Genomic DNA, 27,737 nt, shown 5'->3' on the forward strand with positions numbered 1-27,737 from the left:
TTTTCACAACACTCAAATATATCCAACAGCGCTCTGCCTGGCACCAGCTTAACAGCAACAACAAACAATAATACGGCTACAATGCAAGGTATTTTTGAAGTTCTCCAAGGTCCAGATCTCCAGCTAACTTTTTCTTGATGGGCACAATTATAAACTATTATAATCACCATTTTTGACCTCGAATTGAATTTTAGAAAATTTCACTGGTTTTGGAGAGGTAGAAAAGCACTATACAAGTATAACACCATTTACCACCACGTTAACGCCTCCTCTGCAACAGTAACTTTTTTTGCTTGCGTAAGTCATGTCTATGCAGGTACGCAGTTCATTTGGTTTTACAGCCAGTAAATAACGCCCTTAGTCCAAACACTTTTATCAGATACATGCGTGATTAACATACCAAGAAAAAGCCTTTCTCGCAGTATTGAGCTGGTTAGTTTTTCTTCTTTCACCAATAGTACCATTTTACTACCTGTATCAAGTGAAAGCTGATAAACTTGTTTTATACTAATTGAAAGACAAGAAAAAAAATGTTCAGAAATATTTATTTTGCAATACTTTTGCAATAGTTGTCATGAAGCAGTTTTTTTTTTTTTTTTTTTACATGTTACTGAGCAACAGGAATTAAAACTCCTAACATCTGGGGCCTTTACACTATGCACACTTGAAAATCTGATAAAATTGTCAAAATTAGTAAATGAACACATTTAACATGTGATAGAGTGCAACCCATATACATTTGGGCAAGTAAATGCCATTAGCAGATCTGAAATCCAAGAGCATGTTGTTCATCACCTGAGCATTTGTCATCATATATTATTCATCTGTTACATTATCTTTCACTTTAGAAACTACTATGAAAAGAACCCAACTTTAAAGCGCTAGGGACATCTGCTTCATGCAAGTCATTTGGAATATTTACACTATACACACTGACAAGGTGCTCTTTTAGTCGCGTTCAAGGAATACATCTCATATACACACATTGCATAAGCACAATTAATCAACTTTGAACAAGATGCGACGCGGACAGCCGCATTGCTTGCAATGTAGTCCAGGTAACTCAGGTCAGCACCGGATGGCACGTGACCCCCTCAGAACTCCTCGTGAACGTTCTTGGCATAGTCCATCAGTTTGCTGCCGGTGAAGTACTCGCTGTACTTGAGAATCTCTTCCAGCTCCAGGCTGTGGTTCTGGTTCTCGTCGGCCACCGCGATCATCTGTTTGGCTTCGTTCAGAGCGTTATGCTCATTCATTGGATCCATGTACTCCTGTTAGATGGGGAAAATACCACAAGTTTAGGCCCAACTTTGGGAACAAAAAAAAAGTAAAATGTCTGTACTCTCTCATTTCCTATGTTACTTTTCAGTCGCCCAAGGTTGACTTGGGTCATTCCAGAATTGGAGGACAATTGGGCTACAAAATTTCAACAACAACAAAAAAAAAACTTCGATTTTCTGATGCATATTCACCAATAACACTGATCAAGATGAGTTAAAAAAATGTTTGTAACTTTTGATCGCTGACTGCAAATCTACCATATTTTTCCCATGTATGCTTCAGCTTACATGCAATGAATGGCATTTTTAAAAATTCTTATGTTAGTGGTATTTTATACAAACATTTGTACCCTATACAAGTTAAACTTTCCATTAGAGGTGCACGATAATCATCGGTCCGATAATACGAATTATAATGTCATCACAATAAATCCAATAACATTATTAATAGGCCCGATAATGTATAATATTTTTTGGCATAGTGTCGGTGGATTGGGATGTGTGCATTTGAGTTCTTTCATGGACCAAGACCACAAAAGTCTCCTCTCCTCTTGTTTTATCAGCTGACAAAGCACAATACCTATTGAGTTTATGTTTTAGTTCAGTGCTCATTGTTCAGGGGAACACATCTTCAATGATATTGACAAATTGATTGTGATTTACTCAAATTTTATTTAAATAAAGTGCCCATATTTTTTCAAATAAAGTCAAAACTTTTCTTGTCTTTGTTTGGTTCATTATAATAATGTTCATGTCATGAAAATTCTGGTTAGGTCAAAGGCAAGTCTATGCTGAATCCACCATTTTTGGCCTACACGTGTTAAAAAACCCATGTGAATATACATTTAAAAATTATATATATATATATATATATATATATATTAGTGCTGCAACAATTAATCGATTAACTCGAGTATTCGATTAGAAAAAAATATTCAAATTAAATTTTGTTGCCTCGAGTATTCGTTTAATTAAAGTGGCGTTGTAATGTTTTATTTTGAAAGTGTTTACATTTAGTTTATTGATTAGGGTGGATACATTGCCCTCTGGTCTGCCTCATTTCACATGGCTGAATCCAACTGCTCCCTGTTAAGACCAACGTAAGCTAAGTTTTTTTTTGGGGGGGGGGGGGGCTAACGTTTTTTAATGCATTCGTAATTTAGTTTATATGTATATTTAGCCGTTTTTTTGTGGGAATATGATTCTGAACCATTTGTTAAGAGCATTGGAAAAAAAAAACTTTAGCATTTTATAGCATTTAAGCTAGCGGACTTTTGCCATGAAAGTTAGCCAGATTCTCTTTTATTGTACATAGATCCTCATTTATTTATTTTTAATACCGTTTAAGGCTCAGCTCAGGTATTTTGATTTTTCATGTTCCTTTTCCGATTACTCGATTATTCGACTAACTTGTTATTGTTATGTAAATTAATTTTTTAAATTAATCACGTTAAAATATTTGACGCAATTAACGCACATGTCCCGCTCAGACAGTATTCTGCCTTTTGGTAAATTTTACAGCAAGGCGTTTTGTGCTGTCTAACAGCGAACTCTTGTGGTCGCTTTGCGACATGGTTTATTGTTGTCTTGCCAGTTCAATATGGCTGCACGACGTCTCGGGCTGACGCCTACGTTGTAATGTTGTGCTTATATGATCCTTGGACAAGATTTGTCCGTAAGTATGGTTGTTGTAAAGAATGTACATGTTAGTAAGCGAAATGTTATATTTTTTGTATGAGACGCTTTTTGTTTATGTTTTGTGAACCTGTATAGCGTGCTAAGCTAACGTTGTTGCTAATGCAATGCTTGTGTACTTTTTTTTTGTAGTTTTACGACGGTCTAAAGAGGACAATGGTTTGAGGCCATTTTATTAATAAATCAGATGAAAAAGTAAGAAGTCTGATTATTATGGCATCGTTCACTAGCTGTCAAGCTTTGGAAAAAGTAGACGCTTCGGAGTGAGGACAGCATAGACAGATTTAAATGACAGTAGAGTGAAATGCCCACTACAGTCCTTATGTACCGTATGTTGAATGTATATATCTAGGCCTGTCGCGATAACAAATTTTAGTGTGCGATAATTATTCTCATAAATTATTGCGATATGCGATATTATTGCGCCCCCCAATTTTTTTTAACCAATTTACAATAACACAGTGCGAATACAGTATATATTAATAGATCAAGTACACCCATTTAAACACGATAAATGTTTACTCTTAAATTCAAATATACTTTTTAAGAAATCACGACTAAAAACAATAGACCCTGCCTCTTAAGTAAAAAACAACAATATTGATACCGCACAGAAACACAGAATAAATAAAATGTTTAAAAAAAAAAAATTGCACTTAATAATTTAAGCATTTAGGAAAATGAAAACATTTCCCGTCATAGCTTCTGCAATGGTGTTTGTTCCATAGGGATGCAACGATACAGTTAAGTCATGGTTCGGTACGAATTTTGATACGGGGGACACGATTTTCGAATCAATTCAATACATTTAATGCTCTGTAAAAAAAAAAAATAACAATTGTATTTTTTTTTTTTTTTTTTTTTTTTTTTTTGCTAACGAGCAAAAATTAAATTGCCATCATATAAACATGCATTTTAGTGCATAATATTTACGTGCTTACTTCTTACTGATATGAAAAAAAATTGTATAAAAGTGCTGAGAACAATCTTTACTGTTTGTAAAGTGAGGCAGGGCACACTGTTGATTGCTACAGCTCTCTTAGCAGCCAGGTTTACTACATGAGCAAGACATCCTATTTATGGTCCGAATCCATCTGTGTCACGTACTGAATTAACAATATTTGCAACATTATCTATAGTCACTGGTATGGATTGATTTGGCCTTCTTAACCTCATGTGTCAAATGACTAGAGGTGTGCAAAATTTCCGATTCTTAGATTATTCGCGATTCGGCCGTGGAAGATTCGAGAACGATTCACAAACATCCAAATTCCGATTATTGAAATATGCCAAGTAAAGCAGAAGTACGACACACTCAGCGCGCCGCGCGGTCTTCGGTACGCAATTAGGGACGGAGCGAGAGTAGCTAAACATCATGCTTCTCATTACCCGGCCCCTCGGGTAACGCCAAAGCTCAACTCATGCCACGAGATAAAAAAAAAAACACAACAACTTACCTGACTGCTGCCGAAAAGCTGCTACAAGCAACATTATGTTACGGTAGATATCATTTATATAGGACTAGATGCATTATAGCTTCGGTATCGTTGCCAGCACATCTACAAAAAACTAGATGCGGGCGTTAGTAACGGCCGCCATCTTAAAGCAGTACACTTCCCTACAAGGCTGCTGTTGCGAACCTTCCAAGCTAACCTAATTTACTTTTTATCTAAAATACTCCTAAATCGGTAAAATATTGACTTGAATCTATCTTTAAAATAGTTTTAAAACTTTCACATGTTGAAAGTAGACAAGAGAGAAATTATGGAATAACAGGAGCAATTTTAACAACTTTAACGGTTGATTCACAACATTAAATTAATTGAAAGTAGTTTAAAGCTGCTGATATAGAATGGGTACTGGAGTTTTTTTATTTACTGTTATTTTTGTATATTTGTTTACTGCTATATGTTAACTTGATACTGAAATAGTAGTTTGGTTTAGCCTGAGAGGATTTTTGAACAATTTTGGAACTAATATACAAAACAAATTAAAAAAAAAAAAAAAAAAAAGGAGTGGGGTGCATCAATAATTGTTTTATAATCGAATCGGAGCCTCTGAATCGTAATCGTAATCGAATCGTTAGGTGCCCAAAGATTCCCAGCTCTACAAATGACAGTTTAGAATTCATCGATGTAGTATATGGACTACATGTCCCATAATCACTCTGGGCTCATGTAGCCAATGGCATGGGCCGAAGCACATCTAGTTTGCCATTGCATGATATCTAGTGTGTGCGCGCAACCGCGCATTAAAAAAGTTAGCAAGCGCCGCTGGAGTCACGTCTGCTCATTACTACACCAGCATATGACGGCTTTCATAAACAGGACGAGTTTGAAGCACAGCGCTCTTAATTTCATTCAGCTGTTCGTTGTCAAAGTGAGGTTATTCGTAGCAGCCAAGTCGGTAACAATGTTTTGGCGGACTTCGTTGTAAATATCCAGCGTTGTGCCGAAAAATAGCCGCCCCGCGTGAAATGTCACTCCTGACGGGAGCGCCCACACGTCAACAACACCGGCGCGCCATAGATGGTCCACAGTCACTCTGGAGCACTGATGCGGCCGGTATACGTTGAACAATAGGATATAATAGGAACGATTGGCTCTGGCGCTAGTTTTTGCCGGACCTGGAACGAAGATGCATTTTGCGCAGTTGGTAACGAACTTTTAACAGCACGTCTGCCGCACGTGCGCACACACGTGCACGCGAGGCGATAAATCGCAGCGGAAAAATTACCGCTTTCATTTTTATATATCGCGCGATAAATGGAATTATTGCATATTGCGACAGGCTTATATATATCCATCTTGTGTCTTATCTTTCCATTCCAACAATTTATTTTACAGAACATATATATAATTTACAGAAAAATATGGCATATTTTATAAATGGTTTGAATTGCGATTAATTGCGATTAATTACGATTAATTAATTTTTAAGCTGTAATTAACTCGATTAAAATTTTTAATCGTTTGACAGCCCTAATATATATATATATATATATATATATGTTATCTTATCGGCAATGAGGAGCAGGAAGTTATCGATATCGGTTTAAAAAATGGATATTGGCACCCCTACTTTTCATTCACTTTGCTTCGCTACATACATTTTTGTGAATCTTCAACATTAGTTTGTCATAGTTGACCATGTCTTACGTACTGGAGCACTTTGTCACATCGTCCCTATTGTTGGTCTCCTGTGTCTGCAGTTGTCTAAAATAATGGCATAGCAAGCATTTTGCTATGTAGTGTTACTTTTGGGCTAATTTTTAAGTGCCCATATATACCTACTTGGTTAAATTTTTTTCTTTGCAATGATTTAACATTGCAAAAAGGAAGGTGGTACCTCGACATACGATCGCTTCGAAACACGATTTTTTTCGACGTCCGACCATAAAATTGACTCGCTATATGTTTCTATATCCAACGACATGCTCGAAATGCGACGATTTATGACAGTGGTGTTGTTTGTTTTCCCACAAGACTGACGCAGTGTTTTTTTTTTTTTTTGAAAGAAATTAACATGGATTCCAAGGAACCAAAAGGAAAAAGGTGACGCTTCTTACCATTGAAATGAGGATGGAAATGATAGAAAAATATGATGCGCTGTATGCGTGACCATTAACTGCCTCGACAATACAACCATAGAATGTCTACGATCTCGATGGTCCTCCTCCGACCTCCGTTCGCCAGTCTTTATAAGTTAAGGTGACAATTATTATTGTGGTAACATCGCCAGCTTCGTCAGGTTTTTAATCATTTACTACTGCCCACTATCCGCCACAGTTGACGCCCGCAACAACATTAAAAAGAGAAAGTAAAATATATACCGCGCCAATCTCACTGTAATGTCAGCCACAGCACGCAAAACACATCCGCCACATTAGAACCCGATTCGTTATATTATTACAGGAATTATTATTATTATTATTATTATTCGGTTTTATAAATTCGGTTTTATATAATTTAATAATAATTTAATTGTTTTGCTATGTGTAAGAGTACCAACAGTGTTTTCTTAAGGATTTAGTGTAGGTTTTTGGGCTGTGGAACGAATTAATGGAATTAAAATCCTGCTCGACATAAGACCATTTCGACTTACAAAGTCCTGGAATTAAATTCATATGTAGAGGTACCACTGTATATATATATATTAAAAAAAAACAACAACAACAAACTATTAATACTATTAATAAAAATACGATTTAGAATCAGCACCCCAAAGTTGTAATAATATGTTTAATGAAATTGTATTCTCCCCTTTCAAATAAAACTTTAAAAGGGGTTGCAAAAATCCACACTAACGTTAGGTTTTTCTCAAGAGTAGAAGGAAGCTATTTAGTTAGCAGTTTCTGCTGACCAAGAAAATTAGACCTGAATTCCCTTTATTGTCATTTTACAACCAGTTGCAGAATGAAACTGGAGCATCTCCCAATCAGTGTAAGTAGTAAAAAAATATATAGATGTGTGTGTATTATATACTGTATATGCACACAGAGACACCCACAGCATATGTTTAAAGAGGGTAAACTTATTGATGTAATAAAAAACAGTTTTCATTGATGTAATAAAAAACAGTTTTCATATGAGTCAGATATTCAATCAAATCTAACCATTATAAATATATGAAAAATAGAATGACATAAATTTGCCATACCCATTCTCTAGGGGAAACAAGTCCAGGGCATCATGTGATTGACTGCTTTTTTTCTACCATGTTGAAAAGGTTATGTTAACATAGTTGCGTGTATGTACACTTTCCACGTTACTGGAACGATGAGATCAGGGGTGGTAAGTTGTATGTTTTTTTTCCTTCCCATTATTTTCCCACTATTTCTGTTGCTTTTGTGCATGCTTTAATCAAAAAGCTTCATCATCATTTAATTTGGTCATTGGGCTGGTGGGACAAGAGAAAAATGATGATTTAGTGGATACTTTAGATGTAATTTCTAAAAAATATTTTGAATATGAACTCATTTGCTCCCAAAAACGTATAAATACATTCTATTTTTAATTGATTCAGTGTCCCAAAAACGTATTTATACGTCTTTTGCGTTATTTTTTTTTTACAAGTGGCATCTATAGGTTCCTATGTATCTGAGATACAATGCACAAAGCTCAAAACCCATTTTAAAGCAATAAAACTGGCCACTGGAGGTCAGTAGCGCATTTGGTAAGAACTCATCTCGGGCCAAGAAAGGAAGTGAAGAAAAATAGTCAGGAAACGGAAGTTGGAGGGATCTTGTGAAGACACATGAGAATTTGAGAAAAACGTGGAGAACGATTGGGGTAAAAAAAAGGCAAACAACACTGGAGGAGTGTTTTGAAAAGAAAACGAAACCATCGTCAAAGAAGGATTCAAAAAAACCTATCTTGATGAGGCAGACGGTGACGTCAACAACAGCGTCAGGTTCCACACACGTTCTGCGAAGCTCACGTTGCGTTAGTCCTTAGCCCGAGGTTGAAACCAACGATGAAGATGATAAGGATGATGAAAAAAATGAGACCGATCTTGATCCGGACTCATCAGATTAGCCACGGGATCAGCCGAGTGCTTTCCCCGTTGTTATGTGCGCAAATAGTTCAACAGTTCAATAGTTTAGTTATGTGTAAATAAATTTTTACTTTGCGATCAAAAGCTCTGTCTTGTTATTTTGTAGAACGAAAACATTCAGATGTTTGGGATGTCACATAAGCGAAAAATAGCTGTGTTAAAGTCAAAGTTATGTTTGAAATGTATGCTTTCACAAAAAGCTCAATTTCTCTGTTTTTTTTCCATCAGAAATTGGAATGGAATGGAAAAAGATATGAACTAACTTTTTTTCTGCTGAAAGAAGAGAGTTATCTTTCTTTTGGTGGGTTTCATGTTTATATAGCAACAGAACAGAATTTTCTGTTGGCCTTGCAAAATCAGTCAAAATCCAGTAAAATGGCCGGGAGCGAAAATGGCTGGGAGTGAATCAGTTAATTTTAAAATAATTAGTAAAATAATATTATTTTCTCTTAAGTTTTATTATATTTGGTCTCGGGAGGGGAACATTTAATGAAATACTACGTGTAATAATATTTTTTTGTGTGGATAATATGAAATTCTAAGGTTGGGATGTAAAATTGCCTCCAATTCTGGAATGATCTATGTGCCTAGTTTTGGGCTTTTTAAAGCAGTAACTCTGAGAATCATTGAGTCTATCTTTTAACATAAGGACGGAAAGGTGACTAAAACATTACTGAAATTTATAGTAGTTGGCTGGAGGACTAGATAAATAGCAAGAGAAAAAGCAAAGTGAGCAAGCACCTCCAGTTCTTCCATGGTGACAATGCCATCGTGGTTGGCGTCGAGAACGTCCACGAACTCCTTCCTGCGCTCTCTTACCCAATCGTCATCAATGTCCTGGCCCTCCTGGTTCATCACAGTCCCCATAGGGAGGGAGATGAACTCTGACAAAGTCAGCTTCTGGTCACCGTCCTGGTCTGAAACCCAAGTACAAAACAAAACATTTGAATTCCAAACCGGTAAGGCTTTCCGTGCAAAATGTGCAATGGCTACACGTATGTCCTGTATCTCGAAACTCGGGCTGGGCGATAAGGCCTAAAAACATAAACAGTATTTTTCATCCAAAAATGTATTTACGATTTTTAAAAGGACCGCCACCCTTACTATTTTGAAGAAACAATAAAAACATAAGACACTGACAGCTCAAAACATGCATAAAAAAGTTAAATGTTAAACATGTAAAGAAAGTGCAAAACTTTTGTCTTAAATACTAGGAGTGGGAACCACTCGGTATCTCACGATACGATATGCGATACAAAGCTCACGATAACAATGATCTGATGATATGGCGATACAACGATTATCGATACATTGGTCAGGAAATCATTGTAGAATATTCTACAAACTAATAAACAGAAAAACAAGCTTCTGCTGTGAATTGGAATTAGTTTATCACTAGTAGACATCCTATCCATTTGAACTGGGAGGGTGGCAGCGAATGAACATTCGTTCATTCGCTGCCAACCCTCCCACTTCAAACGGATTGAACATCTATGGCCATCAGTGACAGCCAATGCCAGGCAATGAGGTCATTTTGGGCTATTTAAGGTCATTTACCTGTTGATTTTCAGTTAGTTCCTGTTGATTTTGAGGTATTTTACGGGGCACTTCCTGTTTATTTTGAGTTACAGAACAGGAAGTGACCTGGGAACCACCCAAATGAATAAGCAGTGACTCAAACTCAACAGGAAATGACCTGTAAATGCCCTGAAAATCGGACAGAATGACTGAATACTCTGGTTTCGAATGAACGAACGTTCCCAGTCTAAATGGATTCGGCGTCGTGCACCGTCAATGCAGCCTTAGAGTTATGGTGGAGGATTTGGTTGGACTTGTTGGTTCCTTTTTATTTATTTTTTTAGACATTGACACCTTTTTAAAACGATATCTCGTTTCTTGGCAGGAGCATATCGATTACCTTTTGTGATACAAAGTATCATGATATATCACCATTTCGATATTTTGACACACCCCTATTAAATACAATGTTTTTCTCTCCTATTTGTGCTGTCAGACCCCTAATACAAAGTAATAACTACTAAAGATGTCCCGATCGATCGGCATCGATCACGTCATTTTCAAAGTATCGGAATCGGCAAAAAAAATATCGGACATGCCTTTCTTTAACATATATATATATTTTTTTTAATTAAATCATTTTCTAATTGAATTTAACGTTACAGACAAAATGTCTTACACTCATCCAGAGTCTTTAGTTTTGGCTTAAAGTAGGGCTATCAAATTTATCGCGTTAACGTCGGTAATTAATTTTTTAAAAATTAGTCACGTTAAAATATTTAACGCAATTAACGACTACGCTGCACGATCCACTCACACATTGTCGCGTTCAATCTATAATAGCGCCGTTTTACCGATATATAGAACTAATAGGCAGCGTAAAATGAGTAGAGTGAATTTCGGCAGTCTTTGGAGCCTTTTTTTTTTTAAATGACTAAAGCCTTACAATTCCTCTCTCAACAATTAGAAATATCGTGGGAAGCAATGTGGGGAAGAAAGGTAGTAGTTGATCCTTTTCTTAACACCCTATGTTATTTCCCAATGCAGAGAAGATATATCAATTGGTGCCACTACGCACAGTCATGGTTGCACTTCCCATCATGCAGAACAGTTAAATGGCTACAGTATCATTTACTGAAAGCTCAACAAATACACTAGATGGCAATATTTAGTCACAATATACAAAGTCATATTTATCCTTTAAGAATTGCAAGTCTTTCTATCCGTGGATCCCTCTCACAGAAAGAAAGTTAATAATGTAAATGCCATCTTGAGGATTTATTGTCAAACAAATACAAAATACAGTACTTATGTAATGTATGTTGAATGTATATATTCATCCGAATTTTATTCATTTTTTTTCTTAATGGATTGCCAAAATGTATTTGATGGGGAAAAATTATCGGGAATGATTGGAATTGAATCGGGAGCAAAAAAAGGCAATCGGATCGGGAAATATCGGAATCGGCAGATACTCAAACTAAAACGATCGGGATCGGATCGGGAGCAAAAAAACATGATCAGAACAACCCTAATAACTACATTAAGAAACAAACTCTTGTGGAATTCTCTATTGAATAACTGGTTACTAGATTTGCTTTTTGGCCAGGAACAACAAAATATTCGAGTTAAGGATCTTTTTAATCAATTCAATTAGGAAAAAAAAAAAAAAAAAGAAAAATTCATAAATTTGAAGCCTAACTAACACTAAGAAACAACAACTTTCCTACTGTTGTAATGGTGGTAATGTTATTTTAAAAATAATCTCATTGTTTGCCACTGACGGCGATGGATGTCCAACTGATGATTCGCTGTCAACCTCTCCCAGTCCAAATGAATTGGACGTCTAGCGGCGTCAATGACAATGGCACGAAAATATGATCATTCAATGCCAGCCAGCCTTGTTAAAATGGATTTGATATCTGCAAATGTCAAAGGGTCCTATGCTAAGATTTATGATTATGGTTTCGATGGCATACAAGTGAAAGTGAGACAGTACCCAAGTCACGCATTATCTCCTTGACCATGTATTTCAGCATGCCTCTGCTGTGCTCTGGGTGCAAGAATGACAGGAACTCCTGCTCGTTGAGCAATTGGTCAGCCGGAGGGTTATCTGCCTGGAACCAGCGGTCTTTCAAGCTCTCTAAGACCTCTTGAGCTGCAAAGTGCACCATAAAAACAACAAATGTTGACCACTTTCCCAACAGAAATACCTATTAACCTGTTAAACGCTCATCAGTCATGATGTACAACTGGAATTTCCCCTAAGACAAACACACTTCATTAATATTACCGTAAATTTCGACTGTGAGCAGCTACTTTTTTCTCTTAATTCGAGCCCTGCGACTTTTGTAACCAAGCGGTTAAATCATTTTCATTTAATTTTACTCTGTGACGTGCCTGACCACCAGTGTTGTTTTTGGCAGCCATTTTAATTTTCGTCTTAGTTTTCGTCTTTAGGATGATTCTTATTAGTCTTCGTCATATTTTAGTCATTTCAAAATGTGTTTGTCTTCGTGTAGTTTTTGTTGACGAAAACTCAAGACTAATTTCGTCTAGTTTTAGTCGATGTTATTTCAATAATTTTGTCGGTAAAATGCAAAAGTTTCGATCCAAAAATAATTAAGAAAACCTTTCCAATGTACATCGACAGACGAGAACATATTGTAGCATCTACAAATCTATTACGTGATAATACACACTCAGCAGGAAAACAGTAGGCTACATTATTTTCAATTAGTTATACCCGCTCGAACGCCATGAACTGTATGTAAAAGTTTAGGAGGACGCTCGCCGTTAGCAATAGCCTAATGCTAATGTGAACGCTAATGCTATGAGTTAGATTAAGCACTCAGCACAGACCTTACTAAGCCAAAACAACATCGCATATTCTCTAATGCCGGGATAAGAAGACAAATCTTACCGTGTGCGTCTCAAAACAAGCAATGGGAAGACTGGAGAGGTCACTAAACTAGTAGGTGAGTCAAGGGTCGCAGCCCGCCACATGAGTGACACAACCAGGCAAGCTAACGACAGATAAAATGTCATACATTGTGACAAAAACTATGGCGCATTTTCGTCTCGTCAGACGAAAACTGGCATTGTAGTTAAGTTTTAGTCTCCCAAGATATGTTTTTAGCTCGTTATTGTCTCCTCATCGTCATGAAAAAAATTGTTCGACGACGAAATATTTTCGTTATAGTCATAGTTGACGAAAACAACACTGCTGACCACACTCTGCCCTTGTGTGATCCCACAAAAAATCATGGAGGTTTTTAAGACTGTCCGCTGAAAGCATAGAGATGAAGGTAAAGTGGATTTTATTTTTTTCTTCCTTGTGTTTATGATTTCAGACAGGGACACATGAGTAGGGCTGTTTGGCTCCCTCTGCAGGCCACTGCATATGAATGAGACTGCAACTCGGCGTGATGATGCTTGTTTATTTGGTTAATATATTTTTGATCAATCAAATGTTTCTTTGTAACATCTGTCTATATAAATAACCGATATGAAGAAATGGACATATGCAGCTAATAGTCAGCTGCGGTGTTTATATACATTGTTTTCTTAAATTTTGAGAAATGTGAGCTGTGCAGCAGGTGCGCTCTATTGTGCGATAATTACAAACTAATTTTTTTTCTCATAAATGGACTCTTTTCATTTCTCATAACAAAAAGTGGTTCATTCTTGTGCAGTGATTACAATTATAAAAATAAGCAACTTTTTTCTTTTTTTCCTCTGTTGTATGCCGGCTAGATCTAAGCAGCAAAAAAAGGCAGTAAATGTTCCATACGGTTCTCTTCTTACTTTCATCATCCAGTTTAAGATCTTCGTTTTTCTTGATTTTCTCTGCAAGCTCCTTTTCATCAAAACCTTTGCTGGCAAGAAACTTGATTTTGTATTCATCCCAAGTCACATGACCTGAAAAAGAAAGGTTAGGAGTGGTATTCAATAAAAACAATTAATTATCTAATTAATCAGCGACTTTGTAATAATGAATCTTGATTAATCCCATTTCAATCAAATACTACTACTAATACGAAAAATATTCATGTATTAAAATTTAATAGATCTTATTGAATGACTGAATCAAATATATTCTGCGAATATTGTTAACACTTAACAAATGAAATCAGATTTACATACGAAACAATTAAATAAACAGAAATCATCCCTTTGAATTTTGTAAGGACAGTGCCATTGCAAGACCTTTTTTCCTCCCGCAAGTTTTGCAAAGTGGTTTAAAAAATAAAAAAATGAATCAACAATGAAAGAATGTATGAAAATAACAATGGATCGCAGTACTGTTACACTACTATTAGAAGAAAAATAGTTTGTTTTTTTTTGTTTTTTTTTTAAAACAGTCGATGATTGATATAACACTTGAGTGGGTGTTGTTATGTATCTTGTCTATGACAAGAAATATAACAACTACCCTTGTCTATGGCAAGAAATATGGTAGGGTTTGTGTGTGTTAAATGTTTATGAAATTTATGAAAAAAGTCAATCGACACATTTGGCAACACGGCTTGCTTGCCCCCCCCCTCCCCCCGCAGTGATGAGCCTGTCAAAATCAAAATGTGTATTAAAACCAAATGTTTATACACACTTACCATCACCATCTGGATCAACAGCATGGAAGCTGTTCTTGTTCTCCCTCATAGCCTCTTGAAAATGTTCCTCTGTTTTCTCCATAATCCAGCGCTGCATCTCCTTGGCACTCACACTGTGATCCTTGTTGAAATCCACTCTGGAGAACGACAATAAAAAAAAAAAAAACTTGTACTGTTACATTTTCAATGTAATTTTTCAATTTCAGTTCAAGTTCTAATCAATGTTGAAGCAAATATGTTAACCCATTCCTAGATCAAGTTTTAGCTTTTACTCATAAGGGGTAATAATTTGACTTACGCTAAATTCCCTTTAAAGGCGCTTTTACAGAAGCACTTTATGGTCCTTTTTAAACAGACCTCAGTTGTTTTTCTTAGCTAGCCTGCTTCGCAGCCAATTCCAGCTCATTATCATTGGTACTGTATATAACAGGGGTCCCCAACTGCCGGCCGGTCCGCAGCGCATTTGCTACCAGGCCGCACAGAAATAATAATTCATTAATGACTGCATTCTGGCCAAATTAACTTTGGCGTGTGCCCCTTAACACACCAATATCCCTGTCTACTATAGATATAATACTACAGGATAGAATGTAGTCATAGAAATCCATTGATTGGACTGCTAGCAGTACATCTTGTTTTGTATATGTATGTGCGCTTTTCCTCTATAATGATGTATGACGTAGGGCGGGCGCATCACATTTGTTCCCGGAAATAATTAGCCCCCACAATAGAATGACTGAAAAACAGAGGTCTTTGGACAGATTTTTTACGGGGAAAAGGCACCCGACGAGCCAGAAGATGAGGCTACAACCTCGAAGAAAACAAAATCTACGCTACTTCCCAATCTCTAAAGACCCACTAACTGGGAAGGAGTGGATTCATGACCCATATGTGAATACGAGTGATTCGAGCATGTCTGTGCAACAGGAATATCAGCTCTTAAAGATCGCAAATCATGGCAACCTTAAACGTACATTTGAGACAACTTTACCGAGGTTCTGGATTAAAGTCATTCCGGAATATCCTGACATCACTAGGAGAGCACTGAAAACTGTGCTACAATTTCCAACATCTATCTTTGTGGAGCGGGCTTCTCTCACTCCCCCATGTCGGGAGCATTTCTTCTCAACGAAACAAGCTCAGGCCTCCCACTAATTCAGTGGGCGAGTTGTATTTTCCCTGCACTTAACACGACGAGGCTAAAAACAAATGTTATTTTATATTTGCTGTATTTTTCTGCCAGTGTTCTGACAAATTTGGCATGCGCGTAACGTTAAAAATGACCACGAATGCAGCAATTCCAAAGTACACACTACGAACTTTCTTTAAAGAAAGGAATATTAACTTACGTTTGCCATGTGAGCAACACAAAACAACTGCACGCAGCTCTCTCACTTCGTCGTTAAGCATTAACCCTTTAAGGTCTGGGCCTATTTTGTCTGATTTTGCATGCCTTTGAAGTTGCCTTTATATTTCAAAGAAAGAATTGTTTACGATGGCCTGGTTTGGTCCCTTTTTTTGTGACACCTTGAACTTCATGTCCAAACTGTTGTTTCCTTCACTAACCAATTATAAATCATCATTTTGGGCCCAAAAAGACCAAAAATTCCAAAATCGTTTTGTCAAAATTTTTAATATTGATGTCCAATTGACAACAAAACATGCGTAACGAACCGTTTTGAAACTTTGTAATATTTATTCAACATGTTAGGATGAACATTCAACAAAAAAATTTAGAATAAACAGTCTTATATTTGACAATTCAACATAAACAACAGGTATAGCCATAGGCGTTTTTTGCCTTTATACATGCTCTAGTCAAAACAGGTTACATACAGCAGACCAAACAGTGAAGAACAGTGAAAAAATATATACCATCTAACACAAAAAGTGTTTAGAGGCCATCTCTTTATGAGTTTAGGTATTGCGGCCCATCACCTGATGAAAACTATGTACACATCAAGCTTCTTGAACACACATTTATATACACAAATTGAGAAGACTGATTGTGGGGGGAAAAAATATATATATATAACATTGGAAAAAAAAGTATTTTCAAAAATATTTACAATAAACAAGTTAAATTTTTGTCAGGCTTGCCACTCCGAAAAGCAGTTTCGTCCTGGAATTAGACACAGGGCTACATCACACAGCTCACACTTCCATGGGGTGTCGGTCCTCTTTCCACCCTTCCATTTTCATTTCACTTTACTTTCATTGTCACTATAAATGTACATGAAAAAAAGTCAGTATTTATGAAAATAATAAAGTATAAAATAAAAATATATACAGCAATAAATAATAATGGAAATCTATATGTATGACAATAGAAAGAATACCATAGCTGAATATGTGCTACATCCCTAATCTTCATATAGAAAGAAGAACACAAATTATAAATTCCTGCCTGGGATACCCACAGTGCACGTACGACTTTGATCTGATATGCACATTTTATTATTATATACACAAACACACACTTATATTGCATCAAAATTAACTTTGTCTTGCAATATCAAAAGAAACTTTCAAAAGAAAGCTTTTCAGCATAAAAAAAAAAAAAAGATGAGTTGGCTTACCTCTGCTCGTCGATGGCGTCACCCACGTGTTCAAATCCGTCACTATCTTCACTCGAGGACTCTTCCAAAGAAGACAATGATGACGAATTTGGACCATCCTCTTCCTCAAGTTGATCAAAAAGCACAATTGCTTGCGCTAAATTTAGTTTTCCGTTCATTCTCAAAGTCACACAAAGTCGCTGCTCGATCCAAACAGCCGTCGCTCGCCACCTCGCTGCTTCGGAACACTCCTCCCTCTCGTTCGGTGGAACCTCGCACGGCAGTTATATTTATTTTTAAAAAACGCATTTTGTGCTTCCACTGTGACTTCGAAAGGGTTCGTTTGATTTGTGTTTTTTTCATGGAGCTTCCGTTTTCAAAAAGGACAAGAAATGATGGAAATATAGACATAAACAAATGATCCATGCAGCGTTTTAATGTTTTTTTGAGAGGACAATAAAACTATAAAACTTAAATGACAATATCTCACGTTCTAGTTGGTCGATTGACTTCAAATAATAACGAGAGAAAACCGCAACTTCCGCACTTTAAAACGAGACCAACCAAAGGCATGTGGGTGACGTAATTAAAACGTGAGGGCGCTTCAAAGACGACGTGCGCTGAGGACGCGCCGGCGCGTCCTTCGACTCTCAAGGTTAATTTATGCCATTTTCGTGTTGCACATGTATGTTTATAATGTAAATAGTTTTAACCACCGTTGGATAACATTGAGAGTCCAACTGAATATAAAAGAGGACTTTTTTCACCACAACAAAAGCTTTGAGAGCAAAATTTTATAAGGGTGAAAAATTTGACAGAAAACCGGTCCGTGGTGCAAAAAAGGTTGGGGACCCTTGGTATATAACACAGGCGATCGAAGAGAAGGGTGCCGGGATAGTGACTTTCTGGTCACCATTTTACACCCGTTACTCTCGAGTCTCGTGCATTTGCGAGCTTGTTCGTCTGCCGTCCTTGTTTTGATATCCTCTACCTTGAGCAGGTATTTGAATGTTTCTTTTTGTTGTCCTTTTGGCTTTCTGCCCACCGCACAAGTAAGTATTATTGATCCCCGACGACCTATTGTTGCGGACCCATTTTGTTATTTCCCCTTTTCCTCGATCGCATGTGTTTTTGGTTGCATTTAATTAACCCTTGAACGCATACCTCGGTTGTTGTCTGCTTTGAGTTCCAACCTTGTTTCCACGTTTGCGCAACCTAACAAACTGTAGTTCAGACAAAATAAACGAACGCTGGTCCACTCAAAAACCATGGGTCTCGGTATGCTTTAAGCACAACCTACTTCGCTTAAGAATGCGAGCGACGCAGGATGCGCTTAAGCTACATTACATGCAGCGTCGTACCACGCCCCTCGCCTCCGCTCCAATGGAGGTATTTCCTCTTCTAAATTTGTCCAATCAATGAGTGCGCCTTTGTCCACGTGATGCTACTCGGAAAGTACGGTTGGCGCAGTGTGAATACCGAACCTTTTCAACAAGTTATTTGCAAGTGTTGTTGCGAGGTAGCTCTCCAACCATTACCAGGCCCTAGTCTTCTAGGTCTAATGTGAAAGTGCCCTAAGTGACTATCTTTGGAAATAAAAAATTTTTTTTAAAAACTAAAACATTTTTGCATCCACATACATGGACATCACATTTGAGGTCATCTACAGTGGGGAGAACAAGTATTTGATACACTGCCGATTTTGCTGGTTTTCCCACTTGCAAAGCATGTAGTGGTCTGTAATTTGTATCATAAGTTCTCTTCAACTGTGAGGGACGGAATCTAATAGTAAAAATCCAGAAAATCACATTGTATAATTTTTAAATTATAAATTTGTATTTAACTGCACGAAATAAGTATTTGATACATTACCAACTAGTAAATATTTCGGCTCTTAGTTCTTTTTTAAGAACCCCTCCTGTTCTCCACTCATTACCGGAAGTAACTGCACCTGCTTGAACTGGTTACATGTATAAAAGACACCTGTTCACATGCTCAAACAAACAAACTCCAACCTCTCCACAATGGCCAAGACCAAAGAGCTGTGTAAGGACATCAGGGATGAAATAATAGACCTGCACAAGGCCGCGATGGGCTACAGGAAAATAAGCAAGCAGCTTGGTGAGAATGTAACAACTGTCGGAGCGATTATTAGAAAATGGAAAAAGTTCAAGTTGACGGTCAATCTGCCTCGTTTTGGGGCTCCATGCAGGATCTCACCTCGTGGGGCATCACTGATCATGAGGAAGGTGACGGATCAGCCCAGAACTACACGGCAGGACCTGGTCAATGACCTGAAAAGAGCTGGAACCACAGTCTCGAAGAAAACCATTGGAAACACATTACGCCGTCATGGATTAAAATCCTACAGCGCACGCAAGGTCCCGCTGCTGAAGCCAGTGCATGTCCAGACACGTCTGAAGTTTGCCACTGGGCAATGGGAGAAGGTCATGTGGTCGGATGAGACCAAAATTGAACTTTTTGGTCTAAACTCGGCTCGTCATGTTTGGAGGAAAAAGAAGGATGAGTACAACCCCAAGAACACCATCCCAACCGTGAAACATGGAGGAGGAAACTTTTGAGCTGCTTCTCTGCCAAGGGTCCAGGACGACTGCACCGTATTGAGGGGAGGATGGATGGGGCTATTTTTTGCCAGATCTTGGCTGACAACCTACTTCCTTCAGTGAGAGCCCTGAGAGCCCTGAAGATGGGTCGTGGCTGGGTCTTCCAGCATGACAACGACCCAAAGCACACAGCCAAGGCAACTAAAGAGTGGCTCCGTAAGAAGCATCTTAAGGTCCTGGAGTGGCCTAGCCAGTCACCAGATCTGAACCCGATAGAAAATCTATGGAGGGAGCTGAAAGTCCGTGCTGCCCGGCAGCAGCCCCGAAACCTGAAGTCTCTGGAGAAGATCTGCATGGAGGAGTGGGCCAAAATCCCTGCTGCAGTGTGTGCAAACCTTGTCAAGGACTACAGGAAACGTTTGGTATCCGTAATAGCAAACAAAGGTTTCTGTACCAAATATTAAGTTCGATTTTTGTGATGTATCAAATACTTATTTCATGCAATTAAATGCACATTTATTATCTAAAAATCATACGTTGAAGAGAACTTATGATACAAATTACAGACCTCTACATGCTTTGCAAGTGGGAAAACCAGCAAAATCGGCAGTGTATCAAATACTTGTTCTCCCCACTGTAAGCCATGTATCCACATTTGATATGTACGTGTGGCCTAGAGAACCAAAATTATACTCACTTATGTGGATGCCCGGTTTCATTTTTTTTTTTTTTTTTTTTTTTTTTTACCGGTCCTGATGCCCAGTTTCCTGAACACCACTAGTTTCTGCTCCACCTCTTCCATGCTCTCACTACAGATTACAATGTCATGTGCACACATCGTAGTCCATGGAGATTCCTGTCTAACCTCGTCTTATCATCCTGTCCATTAACATAGCGAACAAGAATGGGCTGAGAGTTGATCCCTGATGTAGTACCACCTCCACTTTGAACTCCTCCGTCACAACAGCAGCACATCTCACCACTGTCTTACAGTCCTCATACATGTCCTGCACCACTTGAACATACTTCTCTAACATTCCAGACGTCTTCACTTCTCATACAAAACCACAGTTCCTCTCTGGGAACCCTGTCATAAGCCTTCTCCAGCTCTACAAAGACACAATGCAGCTCCTTCTGACTACACTCTGGTTACAGCCCCCATAATAAATGTTTTTTAATGTTTTGAATTGTAATTAAGTCATTAGCTGCCAATGGCAACATCAGGCATCCAATTCATTTAAGTTAGGATGACCGGTCTTTCAGTGCCATTGGCAGAGCTATACGTCCAATCCATTTTGACTGGGAGGCCCAGTTAACATACATTAGATGTTTAGCGCCGTTAATAGCAGCCAGTTAATTAAATGAGTGCCCTATTAGGGCTTAAACACACAAATCCAAAAGAGATGGCGTGTGCTTGCCACTAGATCCGAAATGTTGCAAAATGACTTGAATTATGACATACTTGGAGAAGATGTCAATAAGCTTCTTTCTGTTCCGCCTTGGCTCAGAATCTTCTTCAAACTCCTCCATATCTTTGCCCAAGAAGACCTCTTGGTGGAAATCCTTGTTTAGGTGGCCATCCATTTCCATCTTCACGCCATTAAGGTGACCCGGTGGAAGAATCTCATTCTCTTCCTTGTTGGATACAGGCTTGTCTTTTGGAGCGGGTGCATTGGCTGGCCGAGCACTTACATGCATTCCCAGCAGCAAGGTCCACAAGAATAGCGACAGTGCAAGGAGGTTTGGGCAGCAAAGTCTTCTAAAAACTGCCATTATTGCCTGAGCAGAAGAAAGCATCACATCAGAATAAAAGCAAGATCTAAACAACTCCACAAACGAGTAATGCATGTCTATATCTCATATGTAGATCTGGATTTTCTGAGACAAACCAGTACTCAGAAGGAAGTATTAAGAACAATGGAACGACGCAAGGGTCACTTTGAAAACATTTCAAATAATATTTGTTGTCCATAGATTGGGTTTGCAATGAAAATGCTCAGGATTATTTTCTTTTTTTTCCTTATTGGTCTTTTATACCAGTCTCTGCAAAGAGTGGCTGATTTAGTATCTCAGAATGACCACTTCTAAAATTTCAGTGATAGAATGTGCCTATAATGTTACCTTTGGATTTCAAAGAAAGAATAGTTCACAATGGCCTGATTTGGTTTCTTTTTTCAGGACACCTTGAACTTCATGTCCAAACTGTTGTTTTCTTCACTGACCAATTATAAATCAACATTTTGGGACCAGAAAGACAAAAAATTCCAACATTTTATGTCAAAATTTGTAATATTATGTCCTATTGACAACCAAGCATGCTCAACAAACAGTTTTGAACCTTGATATTATTTATTCAACATGTTAGGATGAACATTAAACGCAAAAACATTTGAATAAATAGTTTTATATTTGATGATTCAACATAAACAGCTGGTACATTCATAGGTGTTTTTGGCCTTTATACATATGGTACATTATACGGGCTCGGCAGTATATTTATAATGTTCACATTGTGTGCTTCCATTGTGACGTCAGAAGGGCTCCTTGGATATGTGGCGCTTTTGGTTTTGGAAAAGGAATTATGGAAATATGGACATAAACAAATCCATGCAGTGTTTTAATGTTTATTTGAGAGGACAATAAAACGATGGCTTAACTAAATGGCATTATCTCACGTTTTACTTGGTCCATTGACTTCAAATAAAAACAAGAGTAAACCTCAACTTCCGCTCTTTCAAACAAGACCGACCAGTGGCACATGGATGATGGAATTAAAACATGAGGGGGCTTCAAAGATGACATGCGCTGAGGACGCGTGGGCGCGTCCTGCGACTTTTAAGAGTTAATATCGCAAAAAAGTCTAAATGTCAGTTTTTTTCCCCAACATCATTCTAGTTGAAATGGTTCTCAATTACCTATGAAGAGTGAGAGACTATTTAAACAAAGTAAAATCGACAGTTAAGTCTCTGGACAGTTACTACATTAGTCCATATAAAACAAAATGTGTGGTATCGGGTGCAGTATGGTCATTGGCCGATACCACACAGCATTGTATTGGGAGCTAAAAAAAAATGGTATCGTGCAACACTAGTACTTTTCCATTGTTTTGGGGGGAGAACTACTTAAAAAGTTAATAAAAAAAAAAAAACAGCCTTGTATATTTAACTGGATTCCTCCCAGTTTAAATGAATTGGATGGCGATTGTTGACAGCAGCAGGCAATGAATACAATGTATTATTTTTCATTCGTTCGTGTGTTGTTCTTATATTTTGCTAACAAATTTTAAAATTATTATTAATCAAAACTAGTTTTTTTTTTTTTTATTAGTCGATTAATCGATGAACTAGTTAGTTTGAATAATCGAGTAATTGGATACAGAACATACTTTTTTTTTTTTTTTAAATACACAAAGAGCCTCAAACGGTATTAAAAAAAAAAAGATTTATGTACAAAGAAGAAAAATTGGCTAACTTAAATCGCAAAAGTCCGCTAGCTTAAATGCTATAAAATACTAATGTTTTTTTTTGTTTTGTTTTTTACAGCGTTCTTAACAAAGGGTTCAGACACACATTCCCACAAAAATAGGCTAAATATACCTTTAAACTAAATTACGAATGCATTGAAAAAAACCGAGCTCAAACAAAAACCTAGCTTATGTTGGTCTTAACGGGGAGCAGCTGGATTCGGCCATGTAAAATGAGAGACTAGAGGGCAGTATAGACCCTACCCACCGACGTCACAAAATCACGTGATCGCTGTATTGTTCCGCCCCCTTGTCCGTCATTTTGTGTCTGTTCAATGGTCTCAATTGACCGAGCAATTTATAATGCATTTCATGGAAGACCCGGTGCTTTCGGATGCCGTAAACTCACTTGATGCGTTGCATAAAAGGCGTTAGGTGGAAAAGCTTCAGTTTATCCATTCGCCAGATCCATATTTGATGCCTAAATCGATGTTTTTCGACCCGCTGTCTTCGCCGTATTTGCCTAACATCTGCTAGCTACCCTGATATTTACAACTATCTTGTCCACACAAAATATGCCTATTCCCACGAAAGTTTGAAAAACTTTAAGAGCTTGGAGGCTCATAAATACTTCGTTGCTGGTTGGGTGAAACAGATCCTCGTCCACGAAAATTCGGCAGGAATCTATCTTGTGCTTGGAAAGGTGAGTTACGAAATTTTCAATTCAAAATTTTTTGTTCTTGCTAACATCCACTGTCAAGTCTAATGTATTTCATGTCATTTGTCAATGGAGCTAGGGCTTTTAATGTTTATATGGTTTAGCGATAGCACTCTCACTACATACATACGTGTATGTTCTCGGCGACTAGCCTAGCAATGATCTTAATTGTGGTTGTCAGCCCAAAACCCTCTAAATATATATTAGATGCATCTTACCAGATATAAAATGACTACTACATAATCTGTGGTAATCGTTTGGAGCCCAGTTTTCTCGTCGAATTGCAGCAGCCCATCTCGCTCTCTCCTCTCCGGGTCTCTCGGAATCCGGTAGAACTTCAAGTCTCTCTGTCTATCTTCTCTGTTATTGCAACCGACCGCCACACACGCCTTCACCATTTTGATTATTAATGTTAACGAGCAGAAAAACGCCGTAAATAGGAGGAATGTACGTAGCCGTAACAGGTAAACACGATGTGTTGACGGACAATTGGGCGGCACCAGTCAGGAGGGCGGAGTTGTGACGTCACGTGGGTAGGGTCTATATCCAGCCAAATCAATAAACCTTAATGGAAACACTTTCAAAAACAAACCATTACAACGCCACTTGAATTAAACTAGGGTGACCATATTTTGATTTCCATAAACGAGGACACTCGGCCCGGCCTCGAGATACTTGAATTTTACTCTTAGTTCACTCAAATATGCCTATATCACTTTAATATGTTTAAAGTGTGCCTCTTGCGTATGGACAGAAAAATTCAGTTTTATTAAAAAATATATTGCCATATAGTATATACTATATGGAAATCAGTTTTACTCAACGGGCTTTATTCTTACTAAAACAAACAAAAACGCAAAAAAAAAAAAAAAAAAGAAAAACCCGAATGATATAATGACAAAAAAAATATGCAGACCTGTGGAAATATAGTAGTCAATACAGACACACAGTAGGCTATGTGCTACATAAACATTTTTATAAATTACTATTGCGACAATTGTCGTTGAGAAATTTTTTATTATTTAAGTTATTCCCACTCAATTATTGTTCTCATTCAATGTTATAGATTGCACGCAAACAATAACCAAAATATACTAACTATTCAACCAGAATGTTTCCAAACGCAGCAGTTCAAAACTACGTTTCCCACAATGCCTAGCACGGCTTAGCTCACTGATAGCTACCCTATTAGCGAGTACCGGGAGACGAGGCAAAATCAAACTTTGCAATCATCGGCAGCACAACGATGCGACACCAAAGGGGATTTTACAGATCACGCCAGTACAAAGCTCCGACAGAAGTCAGCAGTTGCCATTATATACGTTTTTATCGTAAAAAAAACAACTGGGCAAGCGCTCCTACTTAGAATATAATACTAACATTCAACCAAATACACAAACGCAAAACAATTAATACAACATACTGAATCTCTTTGTACACATTATAACCCAATATAAAACAGAAGACACATGAGCGACATTAACAAGAGATACTTACAGAAAGGTGTACGGAGCACTATAACGCTCTTAGAACTACTCCTTATTGTAATCTGTAACTGCCTGTTCTCTTGCCAAACCGTCAACCCAGTAGATGGCGGTAATGCCCCATATTACAAGGGGTTAACAGTACTCTTCTCCCGCACCTACTAGGAGCCACGTCAACGTAAACAAGCGCTGCCCCCCCAGCGGCCGGAGGGATTCCCTTCAAATTGGTCCCGTGAAAAATCATAAAAACCGGACATTTTCATGAATTTATATAAACCGGCCAGATGACGAGGACACGACGTGAAAGGTGGACATGTCCAGGCAAAAGAGGACTTTTGGTCACCCTAATCAAACGAATATTCGAAGCAGCCAAATTTAATTCGAATCTTTTTTTTCTAATCGAATACTCGAGTTAATCGATTAATCGTTCCAGCACTAATTAGAACAATGTTTTAAGCTAGGATGACCAAAATTCCTCTTTTGCCCGGACATGTCCTCTTATTACGTGCTCTCCGGAGGGTCCGGCCGGGTTTCATGAATTCATTAAAATGTCCGGTTTTTATGATTTTTCACGGGACCAATCTGAAGAGAATCCCCCCGGCCGCAAGGAGGCAGCGCCTACCTGCGTTGATGTGGCTCCGACTAGTAGGGGCGGGAGAAGGAGTACATCTTCTTGTTTTTTGTTGGCAGTTTACCCTGTTTCATGTGGAATTACCACCATCTAACGACGGTTGACAGTTTGGCAAGAAATCAGACTACAGGAAGGAGTTTTAAGACCTGGCTCTATACACCTTTCTGTAGGTTTCTCTGTTAATGTCGATCACATGTTGAATATTGGGTTATATGTGTAAACAGAGATGCAGTATATTGTATTAGTCTTGTATTAATTGTTCTGTGTTCGTGTATTTGGTTGAATGTTAGTATTATATTTTAAATAGGAGCGCCTGCCCAGTCGAGAGTTTTTTACGATAAATACGTATATAATGGCAACTGTTGTTGACTTCTGTCGGAGATTTGTACTGGCGTAATCTGTAAAATCCTGTTTGGTGTCGCATCGTTGCGCTGCCGATGATTGTAAACTTTTATAGCAAAGTTTGATTTTGCCTCGCCCGGTACTCGCTAACAGGGTAGCTATCAGTGCACTCAGCCGCGCTAGGCATTATGGGCAATGTAGTTTTGAACTGCTGCGTCTGGAAACGTGCTGGTTGAATAGCTTGTCAGTTTCAGTTATTGTTTGCGTACAATCTAGAACACTGAATGAGAATAAAAATTGAGTTGGAATAACAATTTGTCAACGACAATTGTCGTGATAGTAATTTATAAAAATGTTGAGTTGGCACATGGCCTCCTGTGTGTGTGTATTGATTGGACTGCATTTCCATGGGTCTGCATTATAAATATATATATATATTTTTTTTAATCATTATTCGGGTTTATTTTTTATTTTTTTTATTTTTTTTTAGGTTTGATTATTTTTTTTAGGAAGAATAAAGCCTGTTGAGTAAAAAAATATATATCCATATAGTGTATAATATATACTATATGGCAATAGGCCTATGTTTTTGTTGTTTTTTTTTTTTTTTTTTTAAATAAAACTGAATTTTTCTAACCAGACGGAGGAGGCACACTTTAAATATATTAGTTATATAGTACTTCGAGTAAAATTCAAGTATCTCGAAGCCGGGCCGAGTGCCCTCTTTTTTGGAAATCAAAATATGGTCACCCTATTTTAAGCAATTCTAAGTTTGCGAGCATTGATTAGGGAGGAAGCGACTGTGTGTCCCTTGAAAGCTGCTAACATGACAGTACGCCTTCAAAACACGTTTAACTTAACGCCTATTTGGTCAATGTGAACCCCAACGGCTTGTTGTGCGGTAGCGGTATTAATAAAACCACAATATAACCATACTTACCAGTGAACAATCGTTGTAAACGGTAACTCCGCCAATGATGTCGTAGGAAAGTGAGAGACGAGCGGCTACTATAGCTGGTGCCAAGCTGCTAACACCAAAGCGGGACTGCGTCGCTTTTGCGTCAAAGCTAGCGTGGTGAACAGTTGACGTGGCTTTCGCGCTCGCTTTAGTGTAGGTGAAGATCTGTTTGTTTCGCACTCGGGAACAACAGTGACACAAAAATCATCTGGAAAGTTCTCGTTAACTCGCCCGAGTAAAAAAACACGTCAGACTGGCACGATTGTGCTTCGAGGTGTCAAGAGTGATCGAACTACAAAGAAAATTTCTACAGGAAGTCGGACTTTCACATTAATGTACAGGTAGTTTATAGCAAAC

General features: G+C 37.9%; 1 protein-coding gene across 1 annotated transcript; it reads right to left on the reverse strand.

The window, feature by feature from the left end:
- Nucleotides 1-516: 516 nt before the first annotated feature.
- On the reverse strand, nucleotides 517-27,737 carry sdf4 (stromal cell derived factor 4). The gene is made up of 7 exons (XM_057829885.1): nucleotides 27,363-27,737; nucleotides 21,247-21,563; nucleotides 14,663-14,799; nucleotides 13,857-13,970; nucleotides 12,049-12,207; nucleotides 9,273-9,448; nucleotides 517-1,271 (listed from the first exon to the last, which is right to left on the reverse strand). Exons 2-7 carry the CDS (start codon nucleotides 21,555-21,557, stop codon nucleotides 1,095-1,097), a joined length of 1,074 nt encoding a protein of 357 aa, XP_057685868.1. The 5' UTR covers nucleotides 21,558-21,563; nucleotides 27,363-27,737; the 3' UTR covers nucleotides 517-1,094.

The sequence above is a fragment of the Corythoichthys intestinalis genome, chromosome 2 (genome assembly GCF_030265065.1).
Source record: "Corythoichthys intestinalis isolate RoL2023-P3 chromosome 2, ASM3026506v1, whole genome shotgun sequence".
Lineage (NCBI taxonomy): Eukaryota > Metazoa > Chordata > Actinopteri > Syngnathiformes > Syngnathidae > Corythoichthys > Corythoichthys intestinalis.